Below are 15,352 nucleotides of genomic sequence, written 5' to 3'. Positions count from 1 at the left end.
CAGTCCACTTGTTCTCCAGAGTAATCGCCCAATTTGTCCACGACCAGAACAATGCGCCTTCGCCACTGACAGGGGTCTAAAATAGGTCGCAAACGGATTCCACGTGGCGGATCATTCGTCTCATCGATTCAACTCGTGTGTCTCTGCCTCCGAGACAACGGAATCGTTTTTTCTTTTTCTCTCTCTAGCCCCAGTTTCTTCCCCTTAACGGCACCGCACGCACGCGACTTATTGAAGCTGGCGGCATCTTTTGTTGCCAGAGAGCAACGATCTCTCGTTTGATATCGGAAAGCCTTCCACAGCAGTCAGCGACCGGAACAGAGAGAGACGAGAACATTACGATTCAATTGGAGATTACTTAAGGTGGAGTTATAAAATTTTGCCTGAAAATTCTATGTGATTTTCAGAACTATAAGTAAGACTGTATTAGGCGCCACAATTGAGTACTTCTACCCAGTCTTCCAAAGAAAGGATTGTAAAATTCACACATTTGCCATAAGACCATGAAGAAACTAGGAATATTCGCAGGAGAGCCGACTTCAGACTAACTAGGGGAGGGGGCTAGACTGATATAAACGTTATTTGAGACAGAAAATGCCTTCACCCTCTAAAGTCAGCTCCTATGGATGTTCAAGAAACCCGAAGTTAGTTATCCTTAATCTAAAATGGTAGAAATTGCTGACGAATAATATATTTTAGTCATTCTTTCTCTATCATTTGCAAAATCTTTACTTGTAAGTCTGTAAACCACAAAAAACTATACTTCATGGTCAAACTGAGTAGTTTAATCTTAATACGTATATGCCACTTTCAGAGAGCTTTGACCCTAACTTGTCCGATATATCATCATCCGTTATTACGACAACACGCTGCAAAACCAGAGGATATAATTCCAAATTACGGATGGACATTTCTTTGTTTGTGCTCTATAAATTATTTTATTAGTTCAGCATCTATCATTTTCATCAGTTTTGTGTGATGTTTGACTCGCGTTTTAATTTGATTACTTCATAGAGGTCACATAACAAGTAGTTTAAAGATCGCAGTCATGCTCTGTATGTATGCATATTGACGGTTTCTTTGTTGATATGGTACTAATTTTGTTAGTAACGACGGTTTCTCTGTTGATATTGTACTAATTTTGTTACTAACAACTTCTGAAAATACGATACTTCTTGAAATTTCCAGAAAACCTGCACACCTTAGACTTAGAGGAATGTCATTTCTGGTTTCTGTTAACCAATTACCGCTAAATATCCGTGATTGACCAACCCGTATTCACCTGTCTTGATTATTGATTAGTTGATATTCGCGGATATTAATGGTCTTGTGTAATCTTCCAGTAACAAAACTTTCTCCACTAGAAGACCAGCAACAAAAATTCTAAAAAGATGTAGTGGTATATATAGAGTCAGTAGAATATTCAGTTTCTGTCAGGATAAAGTTAATCGCAATAAAAATGTTATTTAAAATTCAATATTCTCCATGGCATCCTTTCAATGATGTTTTATTAAATCTTTCAGAGCTGCATGATTCAGGAATAACAAATGATAAATCAGCTACGCTTTGGGTGCAACTATTTAGTAAATATCACCATGAATGCAGTCAAGTACTCATAGCAAGAACATTGCCAGTGTACTCGTTTGAATTTCCAACACAACCAATTCAAAATATATAATTCCCGAAATATAATCATTCTGTTGAGTTTAGAGAATCTTGGGAAGACTTTTATCACATATATACAGATGGGTCTAAAACTGAAAGTGGAGTAGGAGCAGCTCTTTATGATACTGAAAGAAATATATCGAAAATGTTTAGGTTACCAATGGAGGCATCCATATTTACAGCTGAAATATGAAAAACTAAATATGCTGACCAAGGCAGTAATTTATTTTATTAAAAACATAAACTAAAAGTAACGTTTCAACCTTCTAGCAAAGTCTTCTTCAGACTCTGTATCAAGTACAAAAGTAACAAGATATAAAAACAGGGCATTATATATACACAAACATTACTCCCTCTAGACTATTAGAAAGTTGTTTGGAACTTTCTAGCAGGTGGGTTTCACTTGCCAACTGTACTTTCACCTAAAAGGCTAAACATAATTACTTCCATATAGAATGTGGTTGGACTTTTTATCTCACGCTCTTTTTCTTCATTTTTCTTCCTTCTCCTCTCCTCTTTCTCTCTTGTCCTTTCCACTCTTTCTAACACCTTCTTCCATTCTTTGTTTAACTTCAGTCCCCCATTCCAGTTCATTGTGTCTTCTTCACCTTTCTTCTCTATTTCCTTGGCCTCCTTCCATTTTCTCACTAGCATTCTCTTCTCCCTTCCTATCTGCTTAGCCTCATCCCACTCTATGTCATGTCCTGTTTCTCTCGTGTGTTTAAATATTTCATTTCTCTCTCTCCTAAGTCGTACATCATTCCTATGTTGTTTCAACCTGTCTTTCAGCCTTTTTTTTCGTTTCTCCTATGTACACACTCTGACATTCTTTACATTTCACTTCGTAGATAATCCCTTTCTCTTCCTCTTCTCTGTTTTCCTTTTTCTTGCTTGCATTCTTCGCTATTCCTAAGATGCTTCTCCCTTCCTTCCTGTAAGTTTTAATTCCCGCTATCCTAAGCACTTTGCATATCTTTTCTGTGGTCTTCCCCATACTCCTTACTCCTTGGCTGAATTGGTTATGAATGAATGGGAAAAGAAAGTGATAGAAAAAGGAGGTGACAAAATAATTCTGTTTTGCAGATATGTGGACGATTGTTTTGGCATATGGAAGGGAACGAAGAGGCAGCTCGACATTTTTGCCAAAGAAATACAAGATGAAGAAAGAGGGAGATTATTGGAACTTGAAATAGAAGAATAACACAAGTTAAGCTACCTAGATATATTGATGAAAAGGAAGAGAGGACAAGGAATTGAAACCGCTTGGCATCAGAAGAAGTGTGCAGCAGGGGTATTCTGCCACAAAAGAAGTGATGTAAGTGAGGTGACAAAAATAAATTTTATAAAGAATATGGAGGACAGAATAAAGAAAATATGCATGAAAGAATGTGAAAAAGAAGGCAAAATAAATAGCCTATGGAAACAGCTGGAAAAGAATGGCTATGAGAAGCAGGATAGACTGGACATAAACAGAAGAAGGAAGAAAACGGGCAGGGAGAATTGGAAGAGAAAGAAAAAGAGGAAGAGAAAGAAAAAGAGAGAAGGTTTGGAATAAGGAGTATGGGGAAGACCACAGAAAAGATATGCAAAGTGCTTAGGATAGCGGGAATTAAAACTTACAGGAAGGGAGGGAAAAGCATCTTAGGAATAGCGAAGAATGCAAGCAAGAGAAAGGAAAACAGAGAAGAGGAAGAGGAAGGGATTATCTACGAAGTGAAATGTAAAGAATGTCAGAGTGTGTACATAGGAGAAACGAAAAAAAGGCTGAAAGACAGGTTGAAACAACATAGGAATAATGTACGACTTAAGAGAGAGAGAAATGCAATATTTAAACACACGAGAGAAACAGGACATGACATAGAGTGGGATGAGGCTAAGCAGATAGGAAGGGAGAAGAGAATGCTAGTGAGAAAATGGAAGGAGGCCAAGGAAATAGAGAAGAAAGGTGAAGAAGACACAATGAACTGGAATGGGGCACTGAAGTTAAACAAAGAATGGAAGAAGGTGTTAGAAAGAGTGGAAAGGACAAGAGAGAAAGAGGAGAGGAGAAGGAAGAAAAATGAAGAAAAAGAGCGTGAGATAAAAAGTCCAACCACATTCTATATGGAAGTAATTATGTTTAGCCTTTTAGGTGAAAGTACAGTTGGCAAGTGAAACCCACCTGCTAGAAAGTTCCAAACAACTTTCTAATAGTCTAGAGGGAGTAATGTTTGTGTATATATAATGCCCTGTTTTTATATCTTGTTACTTTTGTACTTGATACAGAGTCTGAAGAAGACCTTGCTAGAAGGTTGAAACGTTACTTTTAGTTTATGTTTTTAATAAAATAAATTACTGCCTTGGTCAGCATATTTAGTTTTTCATAATCATGGAAACAAGGCTTAATGGTGTTATATAGCTGAAATATATGCGGTATATCAAGCTTTGATTTATATTGGTACAGTTCTTGAACAGAAATTTCTAATACTAGTTGATTCACAAAGTGTTTTACAAGCAATGCAATCTAATTATAAAAATGTATTTAAAATATCACCATACGTTATCAATTGTATTCGTGAAACTAATAGCTTAATTAGCAATGGAAAAATAGTTCATTATATGTGGGTAAAATCACACCTTAATATTTACGGAAATGAACAAGCAGACAGATATGCAAAACAAGCTGCTCAGACGGAATGAAACAATCCAGTTACCATTACATTACACAGATCTTTTGCCAAGGGTTAAGAAGAAAATTTTTGAAGAATGGAACTTATGGTGTAATAATGTATTAGAAAGTGTTGCTGAAAGTTATCGTCCTTATGTTGATTTCACTAGGAAAAAAACCTTGGTTTTATAATTGTAAAGGTTCAATAAATGGAATTGTAACAAATAGACTAAGAAGTGGTCGCACGAGAACATATCATCATTTATTTAAAATACACATTTTAAAATCTCCGAATTGGGACTGTGGTGATTTAAAGGCTGACGCTCAACATATTATTTTGGAATGCCCAATTCACTCAGAGAAAAGAAAGTCTTTATACAAAACATAATTAAAAATTAATGTTCCTTTTCCCATTAATATGACATCTATGTTGAATGCTCCAGATGTTAGAATTGGTTACGTTATAGCCTACTTGCTTTTTTGAGAAAAGCTGACATAAAATTATAATATATTTCTGTTACTGAATGAGTTTATGTACAGGGTGGCTCAAAAAGTCACTTAACACCCTCGGTACAAGGCCACTGCAGCACGCAACAAGGAAATGGTGATGACCAATCGTTGCCAGGCCAAGGGGGAACCACATTGACGCCACCCGCGCGGTCGGCGGCCATCTTGATGTCGCCATCTTGAATTCAACTTCAGAAATTTAAATGGGAAGAGGGTGTTATGAAATATCAAATCAGGCTAGAATTTTACGAGAAATGCAATGGTGAAGGTTTTTTCGACGTATCTTTAACCAGTAAAAAGTTATGACTGAATTCTTGTACCAGTTTGCTCCTCTTCGAGGTGTTAGAAAAATGTCTTAAAATTTGTTTAGCGCATCTGTAATGCATCGAGATCAAAGTGATGTCTAGGGAGAGAAGTTCACATGCCATTGCACACTATTTTAATTGGATACATCCACGAAGAGCTGCATTATGAATGGTTGTCGCGAACAATTACAGTGTGACGCTTCCATTGAATTAAAAGTCCTTCACAGTGACAAGGCTAATGTTTATGTTCATAAGGAAGTTCATAAACAGAATATTCGATGCTTTTTATCTGATAACTCATTTTCGGCAGATCAAAGCTGAATGGTTAGTGCTGGTAAGTTAATGGTGCGGCGTGCTGTGTGGAACACGATTGGTTAGTCAATTTTCCATCAACGGAACCTTAAATGCTTAGGGCTACTTGGATTTGTTAAATAAACAGGTTTTTTCATCCTTGCTTATGGAAGAAGGTACTTTTTACAGAGTTTTTTTTCAATAGGGAGGAACACCAGAACACTATGGGAACGTTGTGAAGCAGTTTCTGTTAGTTATCAGATGACAAGGGTCGCATATTCTGTTTATGAACTTCCTTATGAACATAAACATTAACCTTGTCACTGTGAAGGACTTTTAATTCAATGGAAGCGTCACACTGTAATTGTTTGCGACAACTATTCATAATGCACAGCTCTTCCTGTATGTATCCGATTAAAATCGTGTGCAATGGCATGCGAACTTCTCTCCTTAAACATCACTTTGATCTCGATGCATTACCGATGCGCTAAACAAATTTGAAGGCATTTTTCTAACACCTCGAAAAGGAGGAAATTGGTATAAGAATTCAGTCATAACATTTTACTGGTTAAAGATACGTCAAAAAAACCTTCACCATTGCATTTCTCGTGAAATTCTAGCCTGATTTGATATATCATATCACCCCCTTCCCATTTAAAATTCTAAAGTTGAATTCAAGATGGCGGACATCAAGATTGCCGCCGACTGCGCGGGTGGCTTTAATGTGGTTCCCCCTTGACCTGATAACGATTGGTCATCACCATTTCCATGTTACGCGCTGCAGTGGCCTTGCACCGAGGGTGTTAAGTGACTTTTTGAGCCACCCCGTAGTTATATGAAATTGTATTTAAGAGCGTTTTTTAAATTTGTGTGTAAAATTTATATTAAAAAATGTATCTTATGTACTTATAATGTATGCTGGGCATAAACAGCCACCTGTAAAGCTGTAAGTCCAATAAAAAATTGTTGAGTTGAGTATATTCGCGGATCGTGTTACGATCATATAATTATAATAACCTTGGTTACGATGGTACATTCCGTACCGCAAACTTACTTGTATCTGTTTCGTTTGTCCCAATATCGGTTATTCTGCCCAAAAATTAAGATTTGCACCTTGTTTACACTTGTATGGACTCGAGACTGTCATGGTCACTTTCTTACAGTAGTTGTATGGCTGTGAGTTCTATACAGTGCGACATTTTTTTTTGGCAAGATTGGTGCAGACTAGGGCTAGTACGGAAGTTGCTTTTAAATTGTGGGACATGCTTGCCGTGAAATATTTTGTGTTTTTAGAAATCTATCAAATGATACTTAATAGGCATGAGAAACATATAAGCCACAAAATGCAATTTTTAAAATAAAGTGTTGGATAAAATCTATACAGTCAACCACTCTGAGATTAAGTGCATGTTTTTTGTAGAGTACATATTAAATGCGCTCATGAGCGACGTTCGCAGTTTGAATAATCTTACTTAGTTCTTATTTAGATGCATTACCGCCGATCAGTTTTGTGGCATTTACATGCTGATTGTCCCGATACTAGAGCCTTTCTCTCAACACGCTTGACACCTTGCTTTAGCACGCGAGGCTTCGATCACGCAGCATTCATTATTAATGAACCCGTGAACCCACAGAAGAGGGCGACTGGGTCACCAGGGTACAGGCGACTTATATCACAGAAGAAAAAAAACGAACGACGGGATTTGTGGGAGGATATCTGTGTTTAACAGCTTGTTTTCCAATGAGCTCGCCACATGTATATTTTTTCGGTTTTCCTACCTCCGCACCTTGTGGAATTGATTCGATCATGCGCACTGAATTCGAACGAGAGTAACCCTCATTATTGCGGGGTTGAAGAACGCTGTACAAAAAGGAAATTCTGACCGAGTAATGGACATTTCGATTCCGCAAAGAAAGACGATCGAGGGGGAAAAAAAACGAGGGGAGAATTGATCGCGCATGCGCGCTGTGGCTGCACGTGTAAGAAATGATTCAGGGCATCTTTGCTCGCATATGACGGATGGGTTTAATATACGGTTAGAGTTTTGAAACCAATCGAATACTATCGCGTTTCGCACTTTCCCCCCATTCTTTCGTTATTTTCTCCCTCTTCTAGCCTTTTTCCTTTCAGGGAAAATTCAGCAAAGCTGTTAGTCGAAGAAGTTTATGCAGGCAACAAGTTCCAATGCCGGTTGGCAAATGTCAACAGTTACGTTGGTTTCTTCTACACCGTGCATTTTCGAAGTTACTTGGTTAATTCCAGCCAAGGCGTAAACAAGCATGGTGGCACTTGTTGGTTTTTCCAGAGCTAGCACGCGATTAGCTCTCGATGACGTCAGAAAGTGTGGCGGGTTTATTTACTACTCCCGACAGGAAGACTGCGTTCTCCGTTCGAAACGTTACAAATTTCACCCCCTTCAACGACGCCTTCTTACGAAATCCAAACGGTCGGCTTTCCTTGAGAACAAACTCCGCGACTGGAGGCCTACCGAAGTGCTTGGGAAGAGTGCACAGTGCCGAAAGAAGATGGTCAGATACATTGTCGTGGCTGCTTGCACAACAGTGCTTTTCTTCCAGGTATGGCACTGTTGTTCAATGACGCAATCTGCACTAAAGTGTAGTGTTAGCACACGCACCGTGGCACGTCTTTTGTTTCACAACTAAATCACTTTTTGAACTAAAAAATGTCATCTATGCTAATATATAAGTTACGGCCGTTTTGTGGCGGCGATTGGGGCCCGAAACCGGGGAGGGGAACAAAGACAGCACATTTCCCTTCGTAGATAAGATTTAGCATACTGCGGGGCCAAAGTGGCGAAAACTGGGGGGGAAACTGCCCGTCCTCGCCCCTCTAATCGCCGCCACTGGCTGTTTAGCATTCCAAACCATAATGAGAATTTAAGTGCATAGGGCATAGGCGCTGACTTTAGGGGGCAAGGTAGTTTCTGGTCTTCCAAAATTTCTCAAGAAGCATACACATTATACATAAAAAAGTACTGTTGTCATGTCAATCTTGTCCCCCCCCCCCCGCCCTTCAATACTTATATGAATTTGAAGCCTGTGGCCACAACTCTTTGCATTGTAGAATCTTCTTAACGTTTCTATTGATGATTACACATAACCTAAGTGTTAGTTTTACATTAACCACTAGCGTACACAAGATTTTTTTCAGAGGGGGCTGGAATTGTAATGGTGGATATTACATAGCTACGTTCTAAGGGAGGCGGGATACACAATAAAATATTTCGTAATTAAATTACAATTTTTAACAGGAAATGATTATCGGGAGTCATTTAACATTTGCCACTGGTTTCTCCCCCGAGTTCTTTTCTGCATTTAATTTTAAAATTTTGATTTTCTCAAAGTTTTGGGAGGGGCTGTAGCCTCATCAGTTCCCTCCTGCACACGCCAATGACAATAGCTAAGGTTATTACACAGATTTGGTGAACTTGCACACATCAAGCTGTTGAAGTCCCTGATATATCGGCTAGGTAATATGAAATTCATTGTTAATGGCACAGTAGGCAGGCCCATCTACGAATCCTAGGCTATACTAAACTTCTCCATATGCAGCAGCAGCATGCATCTCCGTACCTCTAAATGCGCCTTTGACATCGTGAACTGGAACTGATGAACTAATCGACAAAGAAGTGGGAGGATGAGGTTGTGACCTTCGATAAAGTTTTAATCCCAGCATCCATCTGAAGTACATTGTCATTTCGTCCCAGAATGAGCTTTTGTTGTGTGGTTTAAAAGCAAGAAGTACGAGCCTGTCTGTCCTTTATCGCAAAATTTCACTATTATTTATTGACTATCATCATGAACGCACTGAAATAGGGGTCATGGGGGATAAGAAACCCCCTTCGAAATTCGCTTTCATAAAGAAATTAGGGCAATATAATTGTTTTGCTCGTTTTATTATTCCCCAAACATTCATAAATTGAACACAGCTCGATACGATGCTAGGGGTCCCGGGTTCGAATCCCGGTCTGGGCATAGGTGTGTTTTGCACCGGCTATTTTGAGATATAAGCTAGATTCATCTAGCCTAACTGTATTTCGATGAAGCGTACATGTTGGGCATTATATCCATGAATTTATGCAAGGCTATTACACACAATCAATTCAGAATAGCGTGTTTGTGGGCATGGATGTCGGGGAGCGATGGTTGGGGGGGGGGGTCGTACCCCTTTGTCAAACACTAATGGCAATTAGCATTGTTTGTTTCGAGTTGCAAAATAGCAGAAAACTCGTTATTTTAATTGTAAATAACAGGAATAAACTTTAGTTAGTATTCGAACAGAATAACCAAAGTAGATCGATAAAAATTGAGCGTATAATACAGGAATCAGGTTATGTTTTCATATTTTATCATTTAATATAAGGAATAAATTGTTCTACAGTCTTCAAAATCTCAAAAATGAGTTTTTATGAGAGAGGTCACACAACATAAAGTTCATGACTAAAAATTCCCTCTTTTAAACATTTTTCTTGAGCGAGGAGTGTAAAAATTAATAACAAAATAGAATTACTATTCATTTCACTACACTAACTGTATGATATAATGAAAAATAGTGCCGAATATTCACTCTCTGGTGGATCGAGTAGAAAAGTCTCTTGAAAGATAATAAATTTGGAATTTATTTTCGTGAGTTTATAATAGTTATTATTGCATAGTAATAATCATAAACACAATAATAAATCACTTATGTTCAAGTTTTATGAATGGTTGATCCGCTACTTGTACAAAAATTTCTGGCGACCGCACATGGACACTAGTAATTAGTTTCAACCAAGACAGCGGTTAGAAAGAGGGTTTATTAGCAATGAAACAAACATATTCTAATTGCTACATGTTTACTGCTTAAGATCAAATCAAGACAAATATATTAACAGAAGTAAAGGATAATTTGGTCACCGTAACAGAGTTCAAATGGTTTACAAGGCAAGTGTTAGTTTAAGATTATCCGTAGATGGGAGAGCCCACGGCACCCTGGCCATAGGCCTGTTGGGAAATGGTCTTGCTGGCAACGGAATGTCCAATTCCTCCGGCTCCAGGAACTCCAAGTGGAGACCCGATTCCTCCGGCCTGCTGGAACTGGGTGCTGTGCTGGACGCTAGAAGTCTTCACCGCTCCAGCTCCAGTCACCGGGAAGGGTGCACCGTGAAGCCCGACTCCCGGGTGAACGGGGCCGGCCAGTCCTGGCTTTCCGACGAATCCGGGAGCCACGAGTCCTCCGTACGGTGCGCCAACACCTGGAGCACCCAAAGGTCCTCCGACTGCGTGATGGGAGCCGACGACTCTGGTGCCCTTGGTGTTGGTCACCACGTGCCCTGCTCCCAAAGGTCCGTGCTGGACGCCGGTCGAGAGGGTGTCCGTGTGTTCGACGGTGACGCCTCTTCCTGAAGACAAGACGCCTCCGGTGTGGATTGGGTCGGCAACCAGGAAAGATGGCGTGGCCACCGCAAGGACGAACAAAGCTTGGAAGATCATCTGGAAGACACAATACTTTTACTATAAATGTAACGAGAAATGTATACATCAAGTCTCCCGGGGTAAAATTGGGAAGATGCCTCTGTTCGAACGAGATATGGCGACGTCGCTAAGGGAAGGGCGAGGCACTGGCTCCTCAGAACCTTCAACTTGCTCTCTTGGAAGAGTTACAGTATTTTAATATTATAAGACAGTGGTTCTCAAACATTTTAATCGTTGTACCCTTTAGTCGTAACAAAACGACGTAGGCTTTCTCCTAATAGTGGGTTTTGAGGACTTTCTTTGGCTGCCTGATTGGTGGGGCGTTTTTGAACAAACATTAGAATCCTACGTTTATATTTTATTGGGTGTTCCTACGTTTACAATCTTTATGATTAGTTGCAAGAATAAAAATGTGATTATGTATGCTAAGAAGTACATAAAATACTTTAATTTTTCATACATTTTTTCCAGAGTTGTTGAAAAAAAGTAAACAATAAGTTTGTAAACAAACTGTCAAGCACAGTTTTGGAGTTTTTATTGTAAATCTTCAGAGTTTCTAGTGAGAAGGATGTGCCTGCATAGGCCGACACAGTTTCTTGATGTCTGGCTGGTTGTGCGCTTCTAACTCTCAAGCAGAGATTCGGCTTCAAATTTCGTCTATTATAGATTTCGAACGAGTATTTTATTTCAAAACACAAGAAACAAAGATAAGAGTATCAGTGACAAAATCAGCCTTATTTTCCTGTTGAGTGTTAAATTTAGAAGTCCAAAAAAGCGAAGTCTGCTATACACATCTGCAGCAAAAATGTTGTTGTGTGAATATTCTCCACATCTCTCTTCCGGTCGTTCATGTACTCCTGCGGGTACGCGTATCACAGTTTAAGAACCACTGCTATAAGAGCCCTCCAAATTAGTGTGTGTACACATACACAAATTTGGGCCCCCAAACACATTAATCTCTAGCTACGTCTCTGGGGTGAAGCTATACTCTATTGTCATGCTTCGTAATGAATGTAATTAAATAGTACAGAATTCCCTTCTGACTGATAGTATTGTAATTAGATTAGATTATATAACCATACTATTCCAATCGCGTCTTGCCGTATATCCTTTTCGGGATTGCAAGGAGATCACTTTCCTACAAGCGGCAAAATGTTAATCTCACTTCCACGTAGTACACATTTTTCAGATTAACGAGGCTCTGGTGTCTGGACTCGCCTCACAGCCAGTATAATCCTCTGCGGGGCTTGTAGCGTGTCTTGTCCATGTGTGTTTGTGACTGTCCTTTTATCAATTTCATCCATCACCTTTCATTCACATATTCGCATATTAGCCAAAAGTAGCAAAAAGGTGAAGTAAAATAAATAAAATCATTAACGTTAGGTACTTTTCAAGACACCCCACTTGCCAGACCCCTTTATTTCTTCTTGCCTTCGCGGATTATTGTACCATAATATTCCAGCAACAAGATGCAGATAGATTTTCAATACTTGCACAGTTTTATCCTTAACATCCACTTTCTCTCGCCGTGCTTTATTGCCTGTAAAAATATCACTTTAAATATGATCTGCGCGTACAGGTTCTAAAACCACATTGAATGCTGTGCACAGATGGAGGACTCTAAAGGGTCTTTCATTAAGAGTGATACTTTTTAAAAATTTTTAAAAAAATAAACCACTCAACGTATCAAAGTAAATTGTGCTTTATTTTGAAGCTTAGACATTGCAGTTATGTTCTGAACAAAATATCGTTCAAATGTCCACCACGGCTTTGAACACACTGACGCACACGAAGCTCCAATTGTTAATCACTCTGGCCAACATTAGTGGCGTTATATCTGCGATAGCCTGACGAATGTTCGCCTCCAATGTTCCAAAGTTCGTGGCTTGTCAGCATAGACCTGGGCTTTGATGTAGCCCCAAAGAAAAATATCCATGGGTGTTAAATCACACGACCGTGGCGGCCAATTCACACATCTTGAGATGATCCGGTCGCCAAACTTCTTCCTCAGCAAATCGAGCGTAGCATGAGCTGTGTGGCACGTAGCGCTATCTTTCTGGAACCACATGTTTTCAATATTTATGGTCTCAAGTTCTGGCCACAGTAATTCGCGTAACATGGATCTGTAGCGGTTGCCATTGACGGTAACGGTTCTCTCATCATCTCGAGAGAAATAAGGTCCAATGACGCCGCCACGCCATGAACCGCACCACACAGTGAGTTTTTCGGAATGCAATGGCACCTCATGGACCACTTGTGGATTCTTCTCGATCCAATAACAACAATTTTGTGTATTGACGAATCCACTAAGACAACAATGCGCCTCGTCTGAGAAGATGATTTTTCCACTGAAATCAGGATCAGTGGAGCTATCGTGTGCGTCGGTGTGTTCAAAGCCGTGGTGAACATTTGAACGGTATTTTGTTCAGAACATAACTGCAATGTCTAAGCTTCAAAATAAAGCACAATTTACTTTGATACGTTGAGTGGTTTATTTTTTAAATTTTTTTTAAAAAGTATCACTCGTAATGAAAGACCCTTTACAAAAGGGAAATGTAGCAAGATTAGGAAAAATTAGAAAAAGAACTATAGAAATACCGCCTCGAGTTAAATTCATGTTATTACGCGATTTTGACTGCGCGAAAAGTGCAAGTGCAGTCAGTGCCGAAGCTTCAGTGCAAGCAAAGAAACTGTGCTTGCCTAAAAAATATTTGAAAGATTCTCTCGTGTTTTATTTCAGTCGTAAAAAATCAAGAATTTATCAAGTGCGGAAGTCAATGCTAGCCAATCATGCTCGAATCGATGTTATTATTGTTTATTGATCTGCTTTATTTTACTTAGATTTTCAGCCACTTTTCGATATTCGCGAATATGAGGATGAGTGATTATATGATGAAACTGATGAAAGGAAACTACAAATATCACCTATGCCCAGGCCGGGATTCAAACTTGGGACCCCTGGCGTCGTAGCGCGCTGGGCTAAGAACTCTGCCACGGAGGTGGGCCATGATTACCGGTAGGTCGGCTTATTTCCGCTGAATGCGGGAAATCAACACAAAAACTCACGGAAAGCTTCGCAAAATCTCTTGGTATTTTTAATATTAATGAAAGAAGTAATCAACATATTTATTTCGAACTTGCTTCTTTTGAGAAAAAAAATAGTGCAAGTTCTGGAGTCGTCCCAAGACTAATTTATTTATTAATTTGTATTTTGACTTTTGAAAACGAGATTTCTTAGCACTGCTAATTTAAACTCAAATGAAAAAGTGTTTCCTCGTGAATTTAATAAGAAAGTGGAAGCTGGATGTAACAATGGTTTCCTTATAACTAGTTACTGATCTTATTTACGTGATAATAACAAGAAATTAAAACGCCTTAATGTTCAAAGACAGGGTATTCGTAAGGGGAATGAGAGGGAATGGTCCCTGGTTGCAAATTCTTTAGCTCCTTGGGGCATACTTAAAAGCCCTATGCTTCGAAAGATGTTACTGGAATCTCTCCCCCACAGTTTTTTTCAAATACCTTAATGCGAAGAAACACTAAAAGGTTCCGGCTTCGAGTCCCGATCTGGATGTTCCTTTCTGAATGTCTTTCCATCAATTTCATCCACTTATCATCACGATTAGTATAGAAAGGATGGATGGATTAAAGGGAAGGGTAGAGATAGCCTAACACCCAGCTCCGAATAGCCTATAGAACTAACATAAGTTGGCAATTGCTACAAGAGTAATTTTATGTCTATAATTCAACGTTCGCCTCGCTGTCCGATATGTCTAGAAGGAAAGAAAAATCGCTAATTCACACAATAGTAAGTAAATGGTGATCGCTTTCCTTCTGATGTCTAAAATTAAGTGATCGACCTCTCCAAACATCTAAAACTAACAATAACTTAGAACGGACTTAGAGGGCGATAGCAAGAAGAAAACGTTATCCGCACCCCATTTCCTACCCGCCACTGATAAAGATGTAGAAAAGCAACGTACAAAAAGAACGTACCCAACAACCTATGCAAAGAAAGCCAATAATGGTTTAATTGCCTACAGAAAATCTCTCTCGAGCGCAAACCTCTTGCTAGAGTGAAATACGACTTATTTATGAAACTCGTATTTAAAACGAGGAGGTCTTAAAGCAATGTTTGCTTGAAGCTATGAGGCTTTAAACGTCCAAGAATATACTCACGTTTGTTGGTTGGTGTTGTAGTAGCTCTTGGTAGAACTTTTTGGAACTGATATCTAACACAAGCTGTAGACGGAATATATATAGCGCGATGGAAAGTGAAAATTTTCCGCGGAAGTCTGTACCGAAAAGGTCGAATTGTTTCTTAATTGTGGGGATGTTACGCCTGGCATGATCGCAACGAAATCATTGTAGCCTTTTTTCGAGTTCAATGTTATTTCGGAAGGTTAAGGTCGCAGGGTAATAAAACATGGCGATTCATCCAGGAAATGTAATCTCGGGCTTT

The 15,352-nt window shown here is 39.2% G+C and overlaps 1 protein-coding gene across 1 annotated transcript; it reads right to left on the bottom strand.

The window, feature by feature from the left end:
• Positions 1 to 10,230: 10,230 nt before the first annotated feature.
• On the bottom strand, positions 10,231 to 15,105 carry LOC145998511 (uncharacterized). The gene is made up of 2 exons (XM_083134936.1): positions 15,070 to 15,105; positions 10,231 to 10,908 (listed from the first exon to the last, which is right to left on the bottom strand). Exon 2 carries the CDS (start codon positions 10,906 to 10,908, stop codon positions 10,378 to 10,380), a length of 531 nt encoding a protein of 176 aa, XP_082991062.1. The 5' UTR covers positions 15,070 to 15,105; the 3' UTR covers positions 10,231 to 10,377.
• Between the last annotated feature and the right edge of the window lie 247 nt (positions 15,106 to 15,352).

This window comes from Lepisma saccharinum, chromosome 14, assembly GCF_977018435.1.
Source record: "Lepisma saccharinum chromosome 14, izLepSacc3.1, whole genome shotgun sequence".
Lineage (NCBI taxonomy): Eukaryota > Metazoa > Arthropoda > Insecta > Zygentoma > Lepismatidae > Lepisma > Lepisma saccharinum.
This window is presented reverse-complemented; position numbering and strand designations above follow the sequence as displayed.